Below are 17,137 nucleotides of genomic sequence, written 5' to 3'. Positions count from 1 at the left end.
TGTCCCCCTCCCCGGGAAGTAGATTGCTCTGTCATTGAAGTTATTTTATCAATATTTGCAATTTTTAAAATTGGGCCAAATAGCTCCCTCTCTTCTCATTTCCGAGCCTGTTTACTGCTTCCCCAGGGTCTGCTCCTCTGCCTGTTTACTGTCTCCCCCGGGGTCTGCTCCTCTGTCTCACTTTGAAATGCTCCTGGCACATCCCTGTCAGTGAACGCTGGAGCTTCCTTGATTAGCTGCTCCCTTTGCCCCTTTGAACTTTGTAGCTCAACTCCCCTGGTGACGCAATGCTGGCCCAGGCTGTCCGTGACTCCCTGCAGTCTCCCTCCACCTCCACAGGGAGCAGAGGTACCTTGGGGCAGTTGGAGCCCTCCGGCCACCAGCCCTGCTAGGCCAGCAGCTACAAAGCCTCCGCACTGTTGCTGGTCAGCCCTGGGGATCCTCGGTGGGGGATGGCAAACATGGACCCAGGGCGCCACCAAGCCTGGCTCCTGCAGCCAGGATAGACACCGCTAATCTACTGCGACATTCTTCTCCTCAGAGCCTACAGAAAAGCTGAGAATCCTTCTTGGGCTAGTGCACTCAACGGGCACCACCCATCAATAGAAACGGAAATGTGTCTGCTATCTCAATGTTGTCAAGTTGCCACATGCATGACATTCTCTGAATTTTCCATCAGCATTTAAGACCCACTTCTGTGAGAAGAACTGAGCTACATAAAAATGGACCCAGCACGGTGGCTCACGCCTGCAATCCCAGTGCTTTGGGAGGCCGAGATGGGAGGATCACTTGAGGGCAGGAGTTTGAGACCAGCCTGGCCAACATGATGAAACCCCACCCCTACTAAAAACACAAAAATTAGCTGGGCGTGGTGGCACGTGCCTGTAGTCCCAGCTACTTGGGAGGCTGAGGCACTAGAATTGCTTGAACCCAGGAGGCAGAGGTTGCAGCGAGCCGAGATCGTTCCATTGCACTCCAGCCTGGGCAACAAGTGAGACACTGCCTCAAAAAAAAAAAAAAAATGTACTCAGCACAGTGGCTCATGCTTGTAATCCCAGTGCTTTGGGAGGCCAAGTGGGAGGATCACTTGAGACCAGGAGTTTGAGATCAGCCTGGGCAACAGAGTGGCCCTGTTTCTACAAATAATAATTTTAGGCTGGGCACAGTGGCTCACGCCTGTAATGCCAGCACTTTGGGAGGCCGAGGCGGGCGGATCGCGAGGTCAAGAGATCGAGACCATTCTGGCCAACATGTTGAAACCCCATCTCTATTAAAAGTACAAAAATTAGCTGGGTGTGGTGGCGCTTGCCTGTAGTCCCAGCTACTCAGGAGGCTGAGGCAGGAGAATTGCTTGAACCTGGGAGGCAGAGGTTGCAGTGAGCCGAGATGGCGCTACTGCACTCCAGTCTGGCGACAGAGCAAGACTCTTTCTCAAAAAAAAAAAAAAAAAAACCAAAAAACAAACAAACAAAAAATAATAATAGTAATAATTTTAAAAATTAGCCAGATGTGGCTACATGCTCTTGTAGTCCCACCTACTCAGGAGGCTGAGGCGACAGGATCACTTGAACCTAGGAGTTTGAGGCTGCAGTGAGCTATGATCACGCCACTGTACTCCAACCTGGATGACAGAGCAAGACCCTGTCTCAAAAAAAGAGAAAAAAAAGTCTGACGGAGACTCACAGTCCAGCAAGGTGCCAGGCAAGTTGGGGCAAGAGAAAGGATCATAAGCCCTTTGTTGAAGCTGCTTATGATGTCCCTGGGAGGGGCAGGACATATACATGAACTGAGGGGTTCAGCAGGGCCTGGGCAGAGCAGCTCTGGTGGGTGGCCCCCATCACGGATGGACAGAGAGGAGGCAGAGCAGCCAGGGACTGGGGGAAGCAGGAGCACCCAGAGCAGACCCCCAGGTGAAGGAGCCCGGGGCTCAGGAGATGCATTTGGGAGATGGAGGCCAATGACAAAGACACAAGTGCGAGGTGCTACCACCCTGGAGCAGCTGAGCTGGGCAGGAGAAGAACCATCCACAGTGCTAAAAGTGGGCCACAAGGTCCTCCATGCTGACAGAGTGGGCCTGGACAGTGTGCAGGGGAGAGCATCCAAGCCCTACACTTTCCCATCTTTCCTCCTAGTCTGACCCAAAGCTTGCTGGAGAAAGGAGAGGGCCAAGCAGGGAAGGAGGGAGTTTGGGGAAGGGACACAGCAGGCTCTGGCTGTCTGGAGCCACCCCCACTCTACACTAAGAGGACTCTGGCCCCTGTTGAAAGATTTGTCATCACTGCTTAGGTCGGGGCAATGACATGACTTGGAAAGAAGCAAATGGTTTCCAACGAAGAAACTTATACAGGATCAGGGGGCTGGGGGAAATGCATGGTGATGTGAGGTCTGGGACAAATCAATGTAGATTCGAAAAGAAAATGGAAAAGCTGTGGTGGTGAGAAACACCCCTGTGCCTGCCACTCCAGGGAAGAGCTGTGGCGTCTCTGGCTCAGGAGTGCAAGCAAAGGCCTTGGAAACAGCAACTTTGGCAGGGGGCCCATACCTTAACTCCCTTCTCCTCACTTGCTTCTTCCATATTAAAAACACAGCTCTAATGAATCACCACATTCTAGCTCTTTTTCCTATCTCCCAGTGCTAAGACGTTTCCAGTAGGAGAGCTGACCTGGAGCCAAACAGCAATTCCTCCTGGTGTGCATGACTCATTGGAAAAAGTGTCTCACAGGCTATTAAAAGAGTGGGGGAGGGCGGGTAAAACATTTGGGTTCAAAGCAAATTATATGGAAACTAAACACAGTACATATAATTCCGACACTGAATGCTGCTTTCCTCAAATAACAAGACAGAGAAAGAAGTGGGCTCTTTACTTAACGCAGTGCACAGATGTTCTCTTCCAGAAATGAATTACGTGCTTCAAAACAATGCAGATGAAACTTGGCTTAAACAGGTCACTACGTGAAGACGTGTTTATCTGCTAAACTCACACATGCAAAAGAAATGAAGCATCTTTACTTCCACTTCCTTAAACTTGCCTCGTCATGCTTGGAAGTCCTCATTCCTGAGGCTGTGGGGACCAGAAACACAAACCTAACAAGGTAATACCACCAGTTACTTCCACAGAAAAAGTGAGTTTTATTCTACCTAAGAAAGCTGATTTTTTTTTTTTAATGAAGTTTTAAAGGCCAGGATAGTGTGGTCATTTTCCTGAACAAAGGAGTACCTTTTGCATCATGCCTGTTACTGGACACAGCAAGTTCCCAGAAGCACCTGATTATCTCATAGTACAACACCTACATGTTGTTTACTTTTCCAGGTAATTTGGTGGTTTGAAAGCATCCTATAATCTTAGGCCCTATTAAAAAAAAACTGCCCTCTGAATGATGCTATGAAAAATTATATCACTGATGGTTTTCCCCCGTGATATTATGAGCAGTGTTTGTACATTTCAGTATTTGTGTATTTCATCAATCAACGCTGTTATATTACCTCTTAAAAAATGTCATCACGGTTTCATAAGTCGGAATTGCCTGAATCTTGTAGTTCAGTTGCAAGAAGACCCACAAAAGCATTGTTTTCAGAAGATGGAATTCACTAAAGGTAAATAACCTGGCCAAAATAAAAAGATTGAGAAGAAATTTCAGAAATAGCACAAAATCATGCTGCTTGTAAGAAGCTGGTTAGAATGAGTTTGGGAATGAGGTGACACCACCTTTGAGTCTGAAGGTAGCCTCAGACATCAAGCAGGTAAACAGCTTACTCAAGGCCACTCAACTGGGAAATGGCAGAGCTAGGATTTGAATCTCAGCAGCCTGACACTAGGGCCTGTGTTTTCACCCACCCTCTGTGCTCCGCAAAACAATGATCGTCATTTAATGAGCTCTTACTATGTGCCAGGTGTTCCCAAGATGTTTTCTGTAGATTTTTTCATTTAATTCCACACAACCATCCTGCAAAGTTAGGATATAGTCCTTACTTTTATAGATGTAGAAATTGAGATTAACCCTACATTTATTTAAAATTTTAGTGTTTTGTTCATCATGGCATTTTTTGGCATCAATTTTAATTCTAATATATTACACTAAAATAGACTGCATCTCGATGACTAAGTTTTTTCGTGCTCCCTTAAATTTCGCACCAAGGTGCCTCACTCACTTCACCTTAGCTCTGGCCATGATTGAGGGCTGAAACCTGAATAACTTATCCAAGGTCACACAATTCTGGGCTCAGACCTGGGTATAGGGCAGGTTAGAATCTCAGTTCCTCACCAGACTGGCTGTGGAACCTCCTGTGAGTTGCTTAACTGCCCCGCAGCTGCAATGTCCTCATCTGTGAAAGTGTGATCACAGCAGCTGCTCAGAGGAGAGTGGTACAGAGTGGATGAGGTGAGTGGATGAGTTTCCTATCGCTCCAATAACAAATTGTCACAAACCAAGTGGTTCGAAACAACACGAATTTATTTTCTCATCATTCTAGAGGTCAGAAGTACCAAACAAGGTAAGATCAAGTTGTCAGCAGAGCTGTGTTCCTTCTAGAGGCTCAAGGGAGAATTGTTTCCTTGCCTTTTCCAGCACCTAGAAGCCACCCACATTCCTTTGCTTATGGCCCTTTTCTCAGTCTTCAAGTCAGCAGTTCAGCATCTTCAAATCTCTCTATGGTTCTGACTCTTTGGCTTCCCTCTTCACATTTACAAGGTCCTTGTGATCACCATGGGCCCACCCAGGTCATCCAGAATAAGCTCCTCATTTTAAAGCCAGCGGACACTATTCACAATAGCAAAGACATGGAATCAACCTAGGTGCCCATCAGTGGTGGACTGGGTAAAGAAACCGTGGTACATATACACCATAAAATACTATACAGCCATGAAAAAGAGTGAAGGCATGTCCTTTGCAGCAACATGGGTAGAGCTGGAGGCCATTATCCTAAGCAAATTGACACAGGAATAGAAAACTAAATACTGCATGTTCTCACTTGTCAGTGGGAGCTTAAACATTGAGTACACATGGACACCATTAAGGGAACAATAGACACAGGGCCTACTTGATGGTGGTGGGTAGGAAGAGGGCGAGGATTGAAAAACTATGTATAGGGTTGTACTGTTCTGTTGTTGAATTGCTACAAAGAAATATCCGAGACTGGGTAATTTGTAAAGAAAAGAGGTTTGCTTGACTCACAGTTCCATGGGCTGTACAGGAAGCATGATGCTGGCATCTGCTTGGCTTCTGGAGAGGCCTCAGGAAACTTACCATCTTGGCAGAAGGTAAAGGGGGAGGAGGATGTCACACAGCCAGAGCAAGAGCAGGAGAGAGCAAGGCAGGAGGTGCCACACCCTTTGAAATGACCAGATCTCAAGGGAACTCACTCACTATCAGGAGAACAGCACCAAGAGGATGGTTCTAAGCCATTAGTGAGAAATCCACCACCATGATCCAATCACCTCTCACCAGGTCCCATCTCCAACACTGGGGATTACAATTCAACATGAGATTTGGTGGGGACACACATCCAAACTATATCAAGGATATTATACTGATCACCTGGGTGACAAAATTATCTGTACACCAAATCCCTGTGACATGCAATTTACTCATGTAACAACCTGCACATGTACCCCTGAACCTAAAATGAAAGTTGGAAAGAAAGAAAAGAATCAGCTGATTACTGACCTTAGTTCCATCTGCAGCCTTAGTTTCCTTTGCCATACAACCTAACATATTCACAGGTTCCAGCCAGTGAGATGTGGACATCTGTGGGGCCATCATTCTACTGACTGCACACATACAAAGTGCTTAGTACAGTGCCTGGCACATCATGACATGCTCAGCGGATGGAAGCTCTTATGGATATGTGGCAGGGTCAGGTCCTAGCTCCAGAGCCTGTGCAGTACCTGCTGCAGCATGAGGCCTCTCCTCCATAAATGAGCATTGCCAAAGAATAGCTGCTGGCCAGGCTGGGATTACAGGCTCACACCTGTAAGAGATCACGCCACTGCACTCCAGCCTGGGCGACATAGGGAGACTCTGTCTCAAAAAAAAAAAAAAAAAAAAAAAAAAGAATACCTGCTACCCCGTAACGTCAGCTCTGTAAGTGTGGCTATCTCCCAACCCCCTTCTCTAGTAGCCTCTGATGGTTATCTATGGAGCCGTTTCAACATTTCTTAAACCCGTTGACATTTTCAGTCTCTGACCATGGACACTGCACCCTGGCCTTAAAATACATCACCGCTTCCACATTCAACCACTCTATGTGGTTATGGTGGGTGGCACCAAAGACAAACCGTGACTCTAAAGGACAATGAAAATGTCACCCACCTCTCATGCTATTTCTGAACAGAGTAAAACTGTCTCTTTCCTCTCCTTTGGTTTTCAGGCCACCTACAAATGCATGGACTTTGACTCTGGCCAGACAGGACCAAGTTTGTCACCATCTGGCAATCATCGTGAGGCCGGAAGGGGAGACTCTCCTCAGAGCACTTGGTATGATGTCCCTGTGAAGAACTTTGTCAGCTGGGCTGGCGAAGTGGTGTGACTTCCAGTGTAGACTCCACACCTGAGGTCCTCAAGCCCAGAAGGTCCTTTGAGGTCTCACTAAAGAGGGGCTAGCAGCAACATGGGGGAGTCCTTGGGAGCTCCACGAATCAGAATCCTGGTTCTATTATTTATGAAGGATAATTATTAAAGTAAATTCCTCTGTCTTTAGGTCAATATCAGACCTGAAAGTATTCGTTTGTGCAACAGATAACCACACCAAAGACATTCACACACCTTTTCATTTACCTAAGAGCTCTGATGGCCTCAATCAAGACAGAACCCACAGGGACTTGAACCTCCCTCTATGGGCTGTAGCATGTGTGTTTACTGGCACTCGCTAGCAGCCATTGGAATGTAAATGGTAATTGTTCTTTAGGGGAAAAAAGTGCTTTTCATAAGACACTGTCCTCTATTTTTCACTGAGAAAATTATATATAAACAATAAAAGCCCTCTTTCATATGTAGACCATAGAGAAAGCCATGACCATGTGAGTAAGATATGAACAAGGATGCCCACTGCTCCATCGCTTGTCACAGCAAACAAACAAAACAAAACAAAACAAAAGGCCATTAGGAAGGGAGTGAAAAGAGATTGTTGTGCATTCATTCAATAGAACCCTTTACGATTAAAATTTTAAATGCTCATTAGATATGCAAATATCAACATGGAGAGAACACAACACACGATGTAAGTGAATAAGTTGCAGAACGTTACAATCACGATGAGAACATGTATTTCAAGTTTAAATCTTTTAAAGCAATATTATTCATGTGGTAAGAGTAAAATTACATAGATTAAATCTGCACAAGTTCCTAACAGTGGTTTAATTGTCTTTAGGAGGGGAAGGAGGCAGAAATGAGGAAGGGAATGGGACTGGGAGGGGAACATAGGCGACTTCTGCTTCATTGGAAATGTTTGATTTCTCAATTTAAGACAAAATATTAATATTCGTTCATTTGGGGAGATGAGTACAATTGTGTTTTGTATTATAATTCGACCTTTATACTTTTTTTTCAGAAACTACAAGGAGATATACTTTTTTTAACAGTAAAAATATCAATATTCCTATTGTTCTTGACCATCAATAAGGAAAAAGAAGGCCTCATGCAGAGCACATCAGTGAGCTGGTAATGACCACAGGCTTTAGGCCACTCAGACATGGGTTCAAATCCCAACTCTCACGTTGCATGAGGAGACCTTCAGCTGATCCCTGATCCCGTCATTTCCTATCATCTCTATTCCACAGGCAAGAAACGTCAACAGTATCCACCTCATTAGGCTGCTATAGGAATCAGTCTGGGTAACTCACTCAGAGTTTTCTGTATACAACAACAACTGTATATATCTGAATAATTGGTGGGTATTGTTAGTATTAGCTAAAGAAGCATTGGATTCAGGAACTATTATATTTGAGATGGGTGCCCAGGGGTGTCCCAGACACCCATGGGAAACTTGTCCCATGCTGGAGGGCAAAGCCATGTGACAGATGCAACAAGGAGGACATGCGTAGCTCTTCTTAGGGAATTCCTGAGACCTCGAGACTTCTCGGGTTATAGGCAGGAAGTCAGGGAGAATTGGAGACACAGGGATACAGTGCCCCTGGTCGCAAGGTAGTCTTTTGTTGAGATGGGAGCTAGACAGTGCTCTGAGGTCTCCATCCTCTTAAGTCCATGAGGAGCTTGGCTTCCAGAAAAACAGAACTTGGAATGAAAGCTTCTTAATATTAGAGTTAGCAGAACAGGGTAACCCAACAGTGACCTATAAGAAGAAAATTAACTGGAAACCAAATGCCAGGCAAATAAATTTAAACCGGAGGCCCAGGAGGTCAGGAAAACTGTTGCATATTTTACCCCAGGTGGTTTACAAAATGGAAAGCAAAAGCTGAAGGAAGATGAGCTCGAGGGACTTCAGATGGAGACGGCCGAATGGCCCAGAAGCTGCAGCATCTGCTAAGAAATGGACGTTGTTCCAAACACATGTGACCACAAACAGGGAATTGGCCCCACAGCTGGAGGGGCTGATAAGTCAGGCCAAGGGCCACTCCACCCCTGACCTTGGAGTCTGCATTTCCACACATCCCACTCCGGGGCCACGTGACTCCTTGGGACCACTCGGTTCTCGCTATGTCCTTTTAGTTGCTGGTAGCCTTGGCCTCCATGACCAACGACGAGGGGTGCAGCACACAGGGCAAGACGTGGACTTTGGAGCCAGTGGAGGCCCTGCCCTGCCCATCGTTAGCCCTCTTATATCAGGGATAATAACTGTGACCACCACGTGGGGTGGTGGGGATAGAAAGGGACAGTGCACATAGCACACAGCACACACCAAAATGTTAGTTGGAGAAAGGTGCATTCTGAAACAGCTGTGGGTCATGGTGCCAAATCCACCGGCCAGCAGCCTGAAACTCACAAGCACCCTAATATGAGAAGCCCTAGCCAGTGAAACTTCTAATAAGCCCCCCTCTTCCTGAACCCTGTTTCCCACCTCCCTCAAGCTTTGACAAAGGCAGCCACTGGAGATCAACCTCAGAAGATGTGAGCAGAGCCTGGGGAGTGGTCAGCCTGGGCACATGGCTGATGACATGCCTGAAGCCACACAGGGCTCTTTTCCCTTCAGTGATAGCCCTGGACTGTCTGTGCAGACAGCTCCTGGGGAGGGGCCGGAGGAGCAGGACCCATTTTCCACATCAGTCATGTCTGCCAAGCTGATGAGTCTAGACACTTGACACGTAATGCTCTTGACCTCTTTTTCTGCCCAGCATACGTTTGTCAGGCTTATCCCACCGCTAACCTTCTGGTTGTGGTCAGACATTTTTTTCTCCTTTCTTGGGTAATGCTGCCAGGGTGTGACAGCTCAGCCTTTCCAAGGGAGGGACAATGTTATGAAAAGTCTAAGGGATGCCATGTTTATCTTTTCTTCAACAATTGCGCAACCTTTGCTCCGCTGGGGAGTGGGGGAGCGCCTGAGTGGGGAAAAGCAGAGAACACCACGGAATGACTTTAGGAGTGAGCCAGTGCCCTGGGCTGGCATGAGGCTGGGACTCCTGGAGGCTTCCTAGAGAATATGGTCTCCTTCCCTCTGTCCCAGAACTCTGTTCTACCTGCCTCGCATCTCTGTAAACGTGAGGGCATTGCATGCTACATAGCCAATTCACATCAACAGTAGAATAAATCTTTCCAAATCTAATTTCTGAAATCAGAACACTTTCCACACATACACATGAGTAAACACTCATTTTCTAATATTCTACTAGGATTTTCAGCATAATTTAGTTTTCACTTTTGAAATTTACTCAGAGGTAATAAAATTTTGGTAACTTGGAAATGGGTACCAAGATCCTTTTAAATAGAGTTCTAAAGAGATATGACAACTAAGTGGTCCTAAACAGCACTGAAGAAAGAAAAAATGCTATAAAAGGCAGTATTGGGCAAATGACATTAAAGTATTACATCAATGTAAATTTCTTGAAGTTGATAACTGCACTATAGTTATATTTTTCAAAAATTCTTTTTCTTAGGAAATAAACACTGAAGCATGTGGAGTAAAGGAACTTAAAAAACGCAAATTACTCCCTAATATTAATAGTTCAGAAAAAACAAGTGTATATGTAGATACACGTAGAGATGCAGATGATATAGCAAGCAGGGCAGAAATTGAACTCTAGGGTGATTGGCAGTACTGGGTGTAACTATATCTTTTATGCATTATTGTGTATATATTCTATGCAAATATTCTTTGCATAGAATATATATTCTATGCATTATTGCATATATTCTATGCATTATATATTGTATATATTCTATGCATTATTCTTGCAACGTTAAATTTGAAATTATTTTCAAATAAAAATGTTTAAGAGACTAACACAAAATAGAAAGTTCTTTTGACTTAGTAACTTCATTTCTAGGAATTTAATGTGGGAAAGAATCTGAGATGAAGACAAACGTTGAAGGATGTTCACCAGTGTGCTATTTATATTGGTAAAACATTAGAAATAACCTAAAAAGCCCGGCATTGGGAAACATCTCCATGAATTTCTGTAAGGGAGAAGGAGCCTGGCAGGGGACAGGCATTTCAGGCAGGAGGATGGGCATGAACCAAGGCCCAGTATGGGGAGGTGTTCATCAGGGAAGTTTCAGGGGGGGCCCCGTGGCTGCACTTACGCTGTGTGAGTTGAAGGAGCCAGGTCACCAGAGGCAAAGGCTGTTGGCTAGAGATGCGATTAGAAGGGGGTCCAGACCAGAAGCAAGACAGTTAGAGGTCACCTTGGTCCAAAATAAGAGACACTGGACCTCTGATCTTGGGCTGGGGCTGCTACCCATGGAGCGAGGCCCATAGCGCTGGACTTGATTTGGAAGTAGAAATGACCTCAGGGTTGGGGTATGGTCAAAGTGGCGTCCAGGACTATCAGGGGTCTAGCTTGATCCGCTAGTCAGATGGTGTAGGAACACTGGGGGCAGGGTTGGGGTGCAGGAAAGGGCAGGGGCACCGAGAGATGGCTTTTAATCTTAATTGTCAGAGAGGTCAAGCAGGCGATCAGATACGTGGGTGTAGAGTTATTCAGCAGAGGAGTCAGCGCCGGAGATGTAAGCTGATTTAGGGTGAGAGATTTTATTTTCTAAAATGAATGTGCATTGATGTTGTCAGGATTTTTTTTCTAAAAATTACTTAGGTAATTAAGTCTTTCATTTTTCTCACCCAGGTGAAAATACCTGAGACAGCAGGTACTCAGAGGGTTCCTACCCACAAAAAGGAGCGTGAAGGGAGCCCTCTTCCCAGCCCCACACACAGCACCCTGAGTTCCAGCCCCAGCCAAGGCTCAGCTGTCCAGGAGGGCAGGAAGCTTAAGGTTGGAGTGCAGCCTCCATCAGAGCACCTCCCTCCCCAGCCTGGCCCCTACTTTCTCCCATCCCCCTCTCAGGGGCCGCACCCTGGGAGCCAGCTCTGACCTGGGGGACTTCAGCACTTTGTGGAGCAGGTCCTGTGGGATTTTGTGGAGGTGGATCTGCGTCCCCACTAGAGGAACCAAGTTCATTTCCAGCCACTTCTCGCAGCCGGTGGTGAGCTGCTCTTCCTTGTACTAAGACAAAAAAAAAAAAAAAGCCAGTTGATGAAGGAAGTCCTGAGCTCTTGGCACCCTCTGCTGGCCTGCGACGACACTACATGTGTGCTCAGAGGGAGAGTCACTGCAGAGGCGCTCAAACCTTTTCTACAAAATACATGAATTACAGCAGATACCTTTTCTAAGTGTTTTCTATGCTCGAGGCGCTGCACTCAGTTGATTTAAATCAATCCTCAGCGAAAACCTATGAGGTGGGTTCACTGTTATCCCTATGTCACTGGTGGGGAAACTGACGCTCCCAGGTTCCTGCTCTTGCCTGTCGTCACACAACTCGTAAGTGGCAGAGCCGGATGCAAACCCAGGCAACCTGACCATAGGCCTTGCCCACTGGTTCAAGTCAGTGGCTGATCATGGAGGGCCCAAGGGGTGTACCTCGCAGGAGTTCTGAGGCTATGAACACACCCAAAAAGCAGGAATTGAAGGGCAGAGAAAGTGGAAAAGGCGTCTTAGAGCCAGGGACCTTGAGAGAGCTTCAGTACACCTGGAATAGCTTCCGGGCCTGGGGTCCTTCTGCAGCCCACGCGTTGCTGAGAAATGCTGACCAGGATGCAGTTTCCACCACAAGTGGCCTTGGAATTACCAGTGGGGCAAAGGGGAGGACGCGATGATGGGAGAACTGTGGCATGCTGCTTGGTATCCCCCCCAGGTCACTGGTGGCCATACAGAGAGAGCTGAAGTCAGGAGGCCTGGGCTTTGGACCCAGCTGGTTCCCCTGGGCAGGCTGATGCCCTCCTTGGCTCTGTTTTCTCCTCTGAGAATGAGGTTGGATTCTATCATTTATTCCTAACCCTGACACACTGATTAGACCCAGGTGAGTCCAGACCTCACAACTCCAGCAAGAATGTCCTGGAAGGTCTTCTGCTGTTTCGGTGAGAAAGGCTATGCTGCTTCTTCCCCCATCTAAGATTAAAGTCTTTCTATTTTTTTGGTGTTAAAACATCCTTTTAAAAAATAAAATGATGGTTCTTAAAAAAAAAACAAATGTGTTCATGTGGCAAAATAAAATATTTGATGACTTCAAATAGATATTCTGGGGGGAAGTAGGCCTTCCCCCCAGATGGTGGGTAAAATCCCAGCATCTGGGCTGCTCCTGAAGGCCCCCCACAAGGGGCGATGTGCCCCGTCTGGGTTGTTCTCACCTTGCAGCCGGCCTCGTAGAATTTCTTGATGGTGCTTGGCTTGAGTCTGGCTATCATCACATCCACGCACCTGGAGAGAGAGAACTGCAGTTTCTGGAGGAACCCCACGCTGCTTTTGGAGAAGCGGGAAGCCCCAGAGATTCTCATTCAACTCCAGGACAGCAGCAGACTTTTGAACGGAAGGGAGCCTCGCTTTAGGGGTATGGACATTTGGCCAGAGGACAAGACCAACATGGCTTGTTAGAAATAGCTCTGGGCTGGGAGATGAGGCCAGAAATCAAATCCTTCAGGAGAAAACAAAGTAACCCTATAGCAGGGAACAAGGATTATTGCTCAAAGCTGAAGTGCCACCAGGTGCTGAGATGAGGTTTGATTTTAGCCAACGTAGCCATCTGGTCATCCCCCTGCCTGAGGACTGTCTTCCTGTACAGACCCTTATGGTGCCACCAGAGGGGCCTCAAGTCCCATTCCTCTCTGTGCACAAATGGAATCAAAGAGCAGCTCTCAGATGAAGGTCTCTGCGAGCTCATGACTAGGACCTGTTGATTTGGCTCACCCACCCATGAAGGATCTATTCACTGAACACATACCGTGTGCTAGGCACCTGGAGAGGTCCTTGGTGTGCAAAGAACAAAACTGATGGGCCAGTGAGGTGACATGTTAAGTCAACTTTCAGACAGATAACCACATTTGGCAGTCATGTTAAGGGTTAAAAAGTTAAAGAACAAGGTGTGATGGGAAGGCAGATAATGGAGACTTCAGCCTAGTGTGGTTAAATCAGAAAAGTGACCAGAAGTCAGAACAGAAGCACTTAAAACCTGAAAGAGGAGGGAAAAGAACAGGCCAGGCCAGGGATTCAAAGACCAGCATTCCAAGAAGAGGAAACAGCATGTGCAAAGGCCCTGGGGCAGGAGCAGGTGCCACACTTTGAAGGAATGTCAGGGCTGGCACAGCTGCAGTGCCGTTGTTTAACACTGCTCCACACTGTCCCCTCTCTCTCCCTCTTTGACTATTGTAGTTCGTCTGGGCTCAGCTCCAGCATCACTTCCTCTTGGAAGTCTCCCTGATTGCTCCTCTCCACATAATCCCTTAGCTTTGATTTGCATGACTTCCTTCTACCTGGTTCCTTGCCTCCCTCCAAGGAGGACATGAGCCGAGGTGAATGGAGTGTGGTAGACGTGCTATGTGGCAGGTAGGGTCACAGATGTTTCAGTGACTGAACTTTCACAGCTAATACTAACCTCTCTGCAGCAAAATTGCTTTGAAGTATGTTCACTTCATTGAGCAGGGCACCCGAGAGTAGCCACTGGGATCTCATACGGAAGCACAACCTTGAACTCATTATGACTCAATGGTTGTCCTAAACTCAGTTGATATACACACTGCTCATGGGCAGAGGCTTCAAGGACATCCAGTACCTCTTGCACTTATTCTAAAATGTATCCTTCCACAAGGCCAGACCAGAAGGCAGATGGGGTCTCGTTACCACCAACAACCACATCCCTGGAGAGTAGCTTTTACTGAGTTGCATTTTGGTGTGCCGCTTTTGCCAAAACCAAGAAAAAACATTATAAGATTTATTATTGCATTTACTCTACAGACATTCTTGAGGACATTGACCATTAGGTTGCTTGGGGTCATCTGCTGAAGACGTCCACAGTTTTCATACTAATAGTAGCTGTACTTCTCCCAAGTGAATTGTTTTTTAAACTGTTATCTAGTTTGCATCGAATATCACTGATCAAGTTTCCCTTTTTATCTGCCGCTAGCAAGTTCAGAGCTGAATGTATGGCCTATCTTAGGAAAAGTGTGGTTATTAGAGTTAGTATACAATGGTAGCTTCTCCATCTTTTTCTTCCTCCTTAAAAAAAAAAAAAAAATTGGTGTTCTGTGGCTTCATTTCATGTATTCATGGAAGCCACTCAAAGCCTTTACTAGAACAAGGTAAGAAATGATAAGTGAATAAATAATCTGGTCATGGCCAAGGCACTCTACCCCCTTGTGTGCTAGGATTGGCCCTTCAGACAGGGAGACTGACTCTACCCATTAGAAGGAGTTGTCTTGAGTACTGGGGAAACCTGTACTGAGTAAACATGAGGCGCTGCTGTCATCCCCTGGGCATTTTGCCTTCTAAGACTGCTGAGCCCTGTCAATCCTGCATCTTGGCTGTCTCTTGAGCGTGCCCCTCCTCCCGCTCCCACTTCCCCTGCCTAGTTCAGACCCTCCTGGTCTCTCGGCTGAGCCTCTGCATAGCCTCTCAACAGCCAGCCTCCCTGCCCTGCAGCCTCCCACATTTATACCACATCCTTCACACAGGAGGGGCTCAGCCTAAACCACAGAGGCTCTGCCACTCTCCCCTCCCAAGCCCAGGCTCCCTGCTCTGCTGACTGAACCAAGACCTGCTCATGTGGCTACAAGATCCTGCATAACCTGGGCTCATCCAAACCTCTGGCCATTGCAGCTGCATTGGGTCTTAGTGGCCAGGCTCATCCCAGTTTGATGCTGCTCCACCCTGTCCCCTCTTTTGCCCCCTTTGACTGCTGTAATTCTTCCAGGCTCAGGTCCAGCACCACCTCCTCTTGGAAGTCACCCTGATTGCTCCTCCCCACATACTGCCTTAGTTTTGATTTCCATGCCTTCCTTCTTCTACCTGGTTCCTTACCTCCCTCCACCTCCCATGAAACAACAGACTGCCGGGAAGCAGCGCTCCCCATACAAATCCATCCTGAGTGCCAGCTCTGTGCTGACCTGTGCTGCTGGTTCTGGAAATGCCACCAGGGACAGGTGGAGGCCTTTTCGTCCTGGAGCTCATGACCTCACCGGTCAGCAGAGGGTGAAGCCCAAGCTGTGACGAGGCTGAACAGGAGGCTCGGGCCCCACCCTCATCGGGCCCAGGAGCCTTTAGGTGCCAGCTTTTGTCTGTCGAAACCTACAGGGAGCACTAGCTGGGCTTGGAGTTGCAGCGGAGAAATGAGTGCCCCAGGAGGCTGGCACCTTCTCTTATGCTTCCCCTTCCTCACTGTGAAACCCATTGGCTGGGCTGGACTGGAATGATCAGACTTCCCAGACCAAAGGAAGCAAAGAAAGCCACCCGGGCTCGCCTCTGGGCTCAGGGAAGTGGGGCGTTTCCTCTTCTGGAAATTCTAAAGGACCAGGAAGTTGCCCACAGAGGAAGTTCAGCCCTGCATGGAGGCAAGGAAATGCCCCTCTGGCCCTGTGAGCCTGGAGGAACCCAAGTGACAACCAGGGAGATGCTCCATGTGTATGTGTGTGAGCATGTGTGTGCATACACATGCATGCACATATGTGCTGGTACATGCATGTGACAGCCACAATCCCTGCTGTGACTCCAGCCCAAGTGCCAATAAAGATATTGACATGAGAGTCAAAGGAACATCACCCAGTGGAAGCTGTGTGCACACACTGCATCCCTTCAAGATGGGAGGCCTCAGGTATGTGTGATTCAGAATTAAGCTGTCATCTGGCAATTTCCCACGGCCTGGGAGCTCAGCTGAGATAACCTGTGAGGTCTCACTCAGCACCTGAACGTTGTGATGCTATCAGAGTGACCTGGGGCACTTCCGTTACACAGACACACAAACACACATGTATCCTATGATGCCACACCCTGCCAACTGCGCCATCAGCCTCTCAAAGGCAGGCAAGACCCAGCCCAACTATGTGCAGGCCCGCCCTGGCCTCTGACCTAGAATCCCAGCCCCACCACAATTATCTGGAGAATCTTGGGCAGGTCCCATCAGCTTCAGGCAAGCCTGTGTTTGCTCATCAGTGGAATGAAAGGTTTGGCTCATTAGCTGCAAAGCCCCTCCTGCTCTGGCATTCAAAACAAGGTGGGGGGAGGGGAAAGGAGGATGAAGAAGCTGCCCTTCTTGGTTCATCTCTGGATAAGCCAGGGCGAGAGTTCTGAAGGTTAAATGCGGCTTCCAGTCTGCTCCTAAGGTAGGGCAGCTGAGGCTTGGAGACAGAAGGTGGCCAGAGGCCCCACTTCAAGATGGAAGCTACCCTGCCAGCATTCAGGTCAGAGATAACTTCCTGGACTGCACCAGGAAATAGCTGCTCAGAAATACTCTGTCTAAAGGAGCTATGATTTCATAGTTATACATCACAAGGCTATGCTGGGCTGACAGTGGGTGATATATACAAAGGAAGGGACACGGGACTCTCAGGAAAACCTGGACTTTTCACCCCACCACCTTCAGGGTCAAGGCCAGATTCCTTAGATGGTTCTAAGACGCTACACCAGTTGGCTCTGCCTGCAACTATTCACCTCCCATCTACCACGGCCACCTAACCCCACAGTCTGACCATGCTGACACACTGGAGTGCC

At 47.5% G+C, this 17,137-nt stretch overlaps 1 protein-coding gene across 6 annotated transcripts in view; it reads right to left on the bottom strand.

Annotated features, from left to right (window-relative positions):
- Positions 1–17,137, bottom strand: part of BTBD16 (BTB domain containing 16) — a 66,650-nt gene that overhangs the window by 27,347 nt on the left and 22,166 nt on the right. For 4 of the 6 annotated variants that reach the window (XM_009459185.5, XM_016962482.4, XM_054659453.2 and 1 more), the window contains 3 exon segments: positions 12,790–12,859; positions 11,478–11,608; positions 3,484–3,603 (listed from right to left, as the gene is read on the bottom strand). In XM_009459185.5, coding sequence (XP_009457460.4) covers positions 3,484–3,603; positions 11,478–11,608; positions 12,790–12,859 — 321 coding nt within the window. 6 annotated transcript variants of the gene reach the window in all.

The sequence above is a fragment of the Pan troglodytes genome, chromosome 8, assembly GCF_028858775.2.
Source record: "Pan troglodytes isolate AG18354 chromosome 8, NHGRI_mPanTro3-v2.0_pri, whole genome shotgun sequence".
Classification (NCBI taxonomy): Eukaryota; Metazoa; Chordata; class Mammalia; order Primates; family Hominidae; genus Pan; species Pan troglodytes.
The sequence above is the reverse complement of the archived record's forward strand: the minus strand, read 5'-3'. Positions and strand labels throughout refer to the sequence as shown.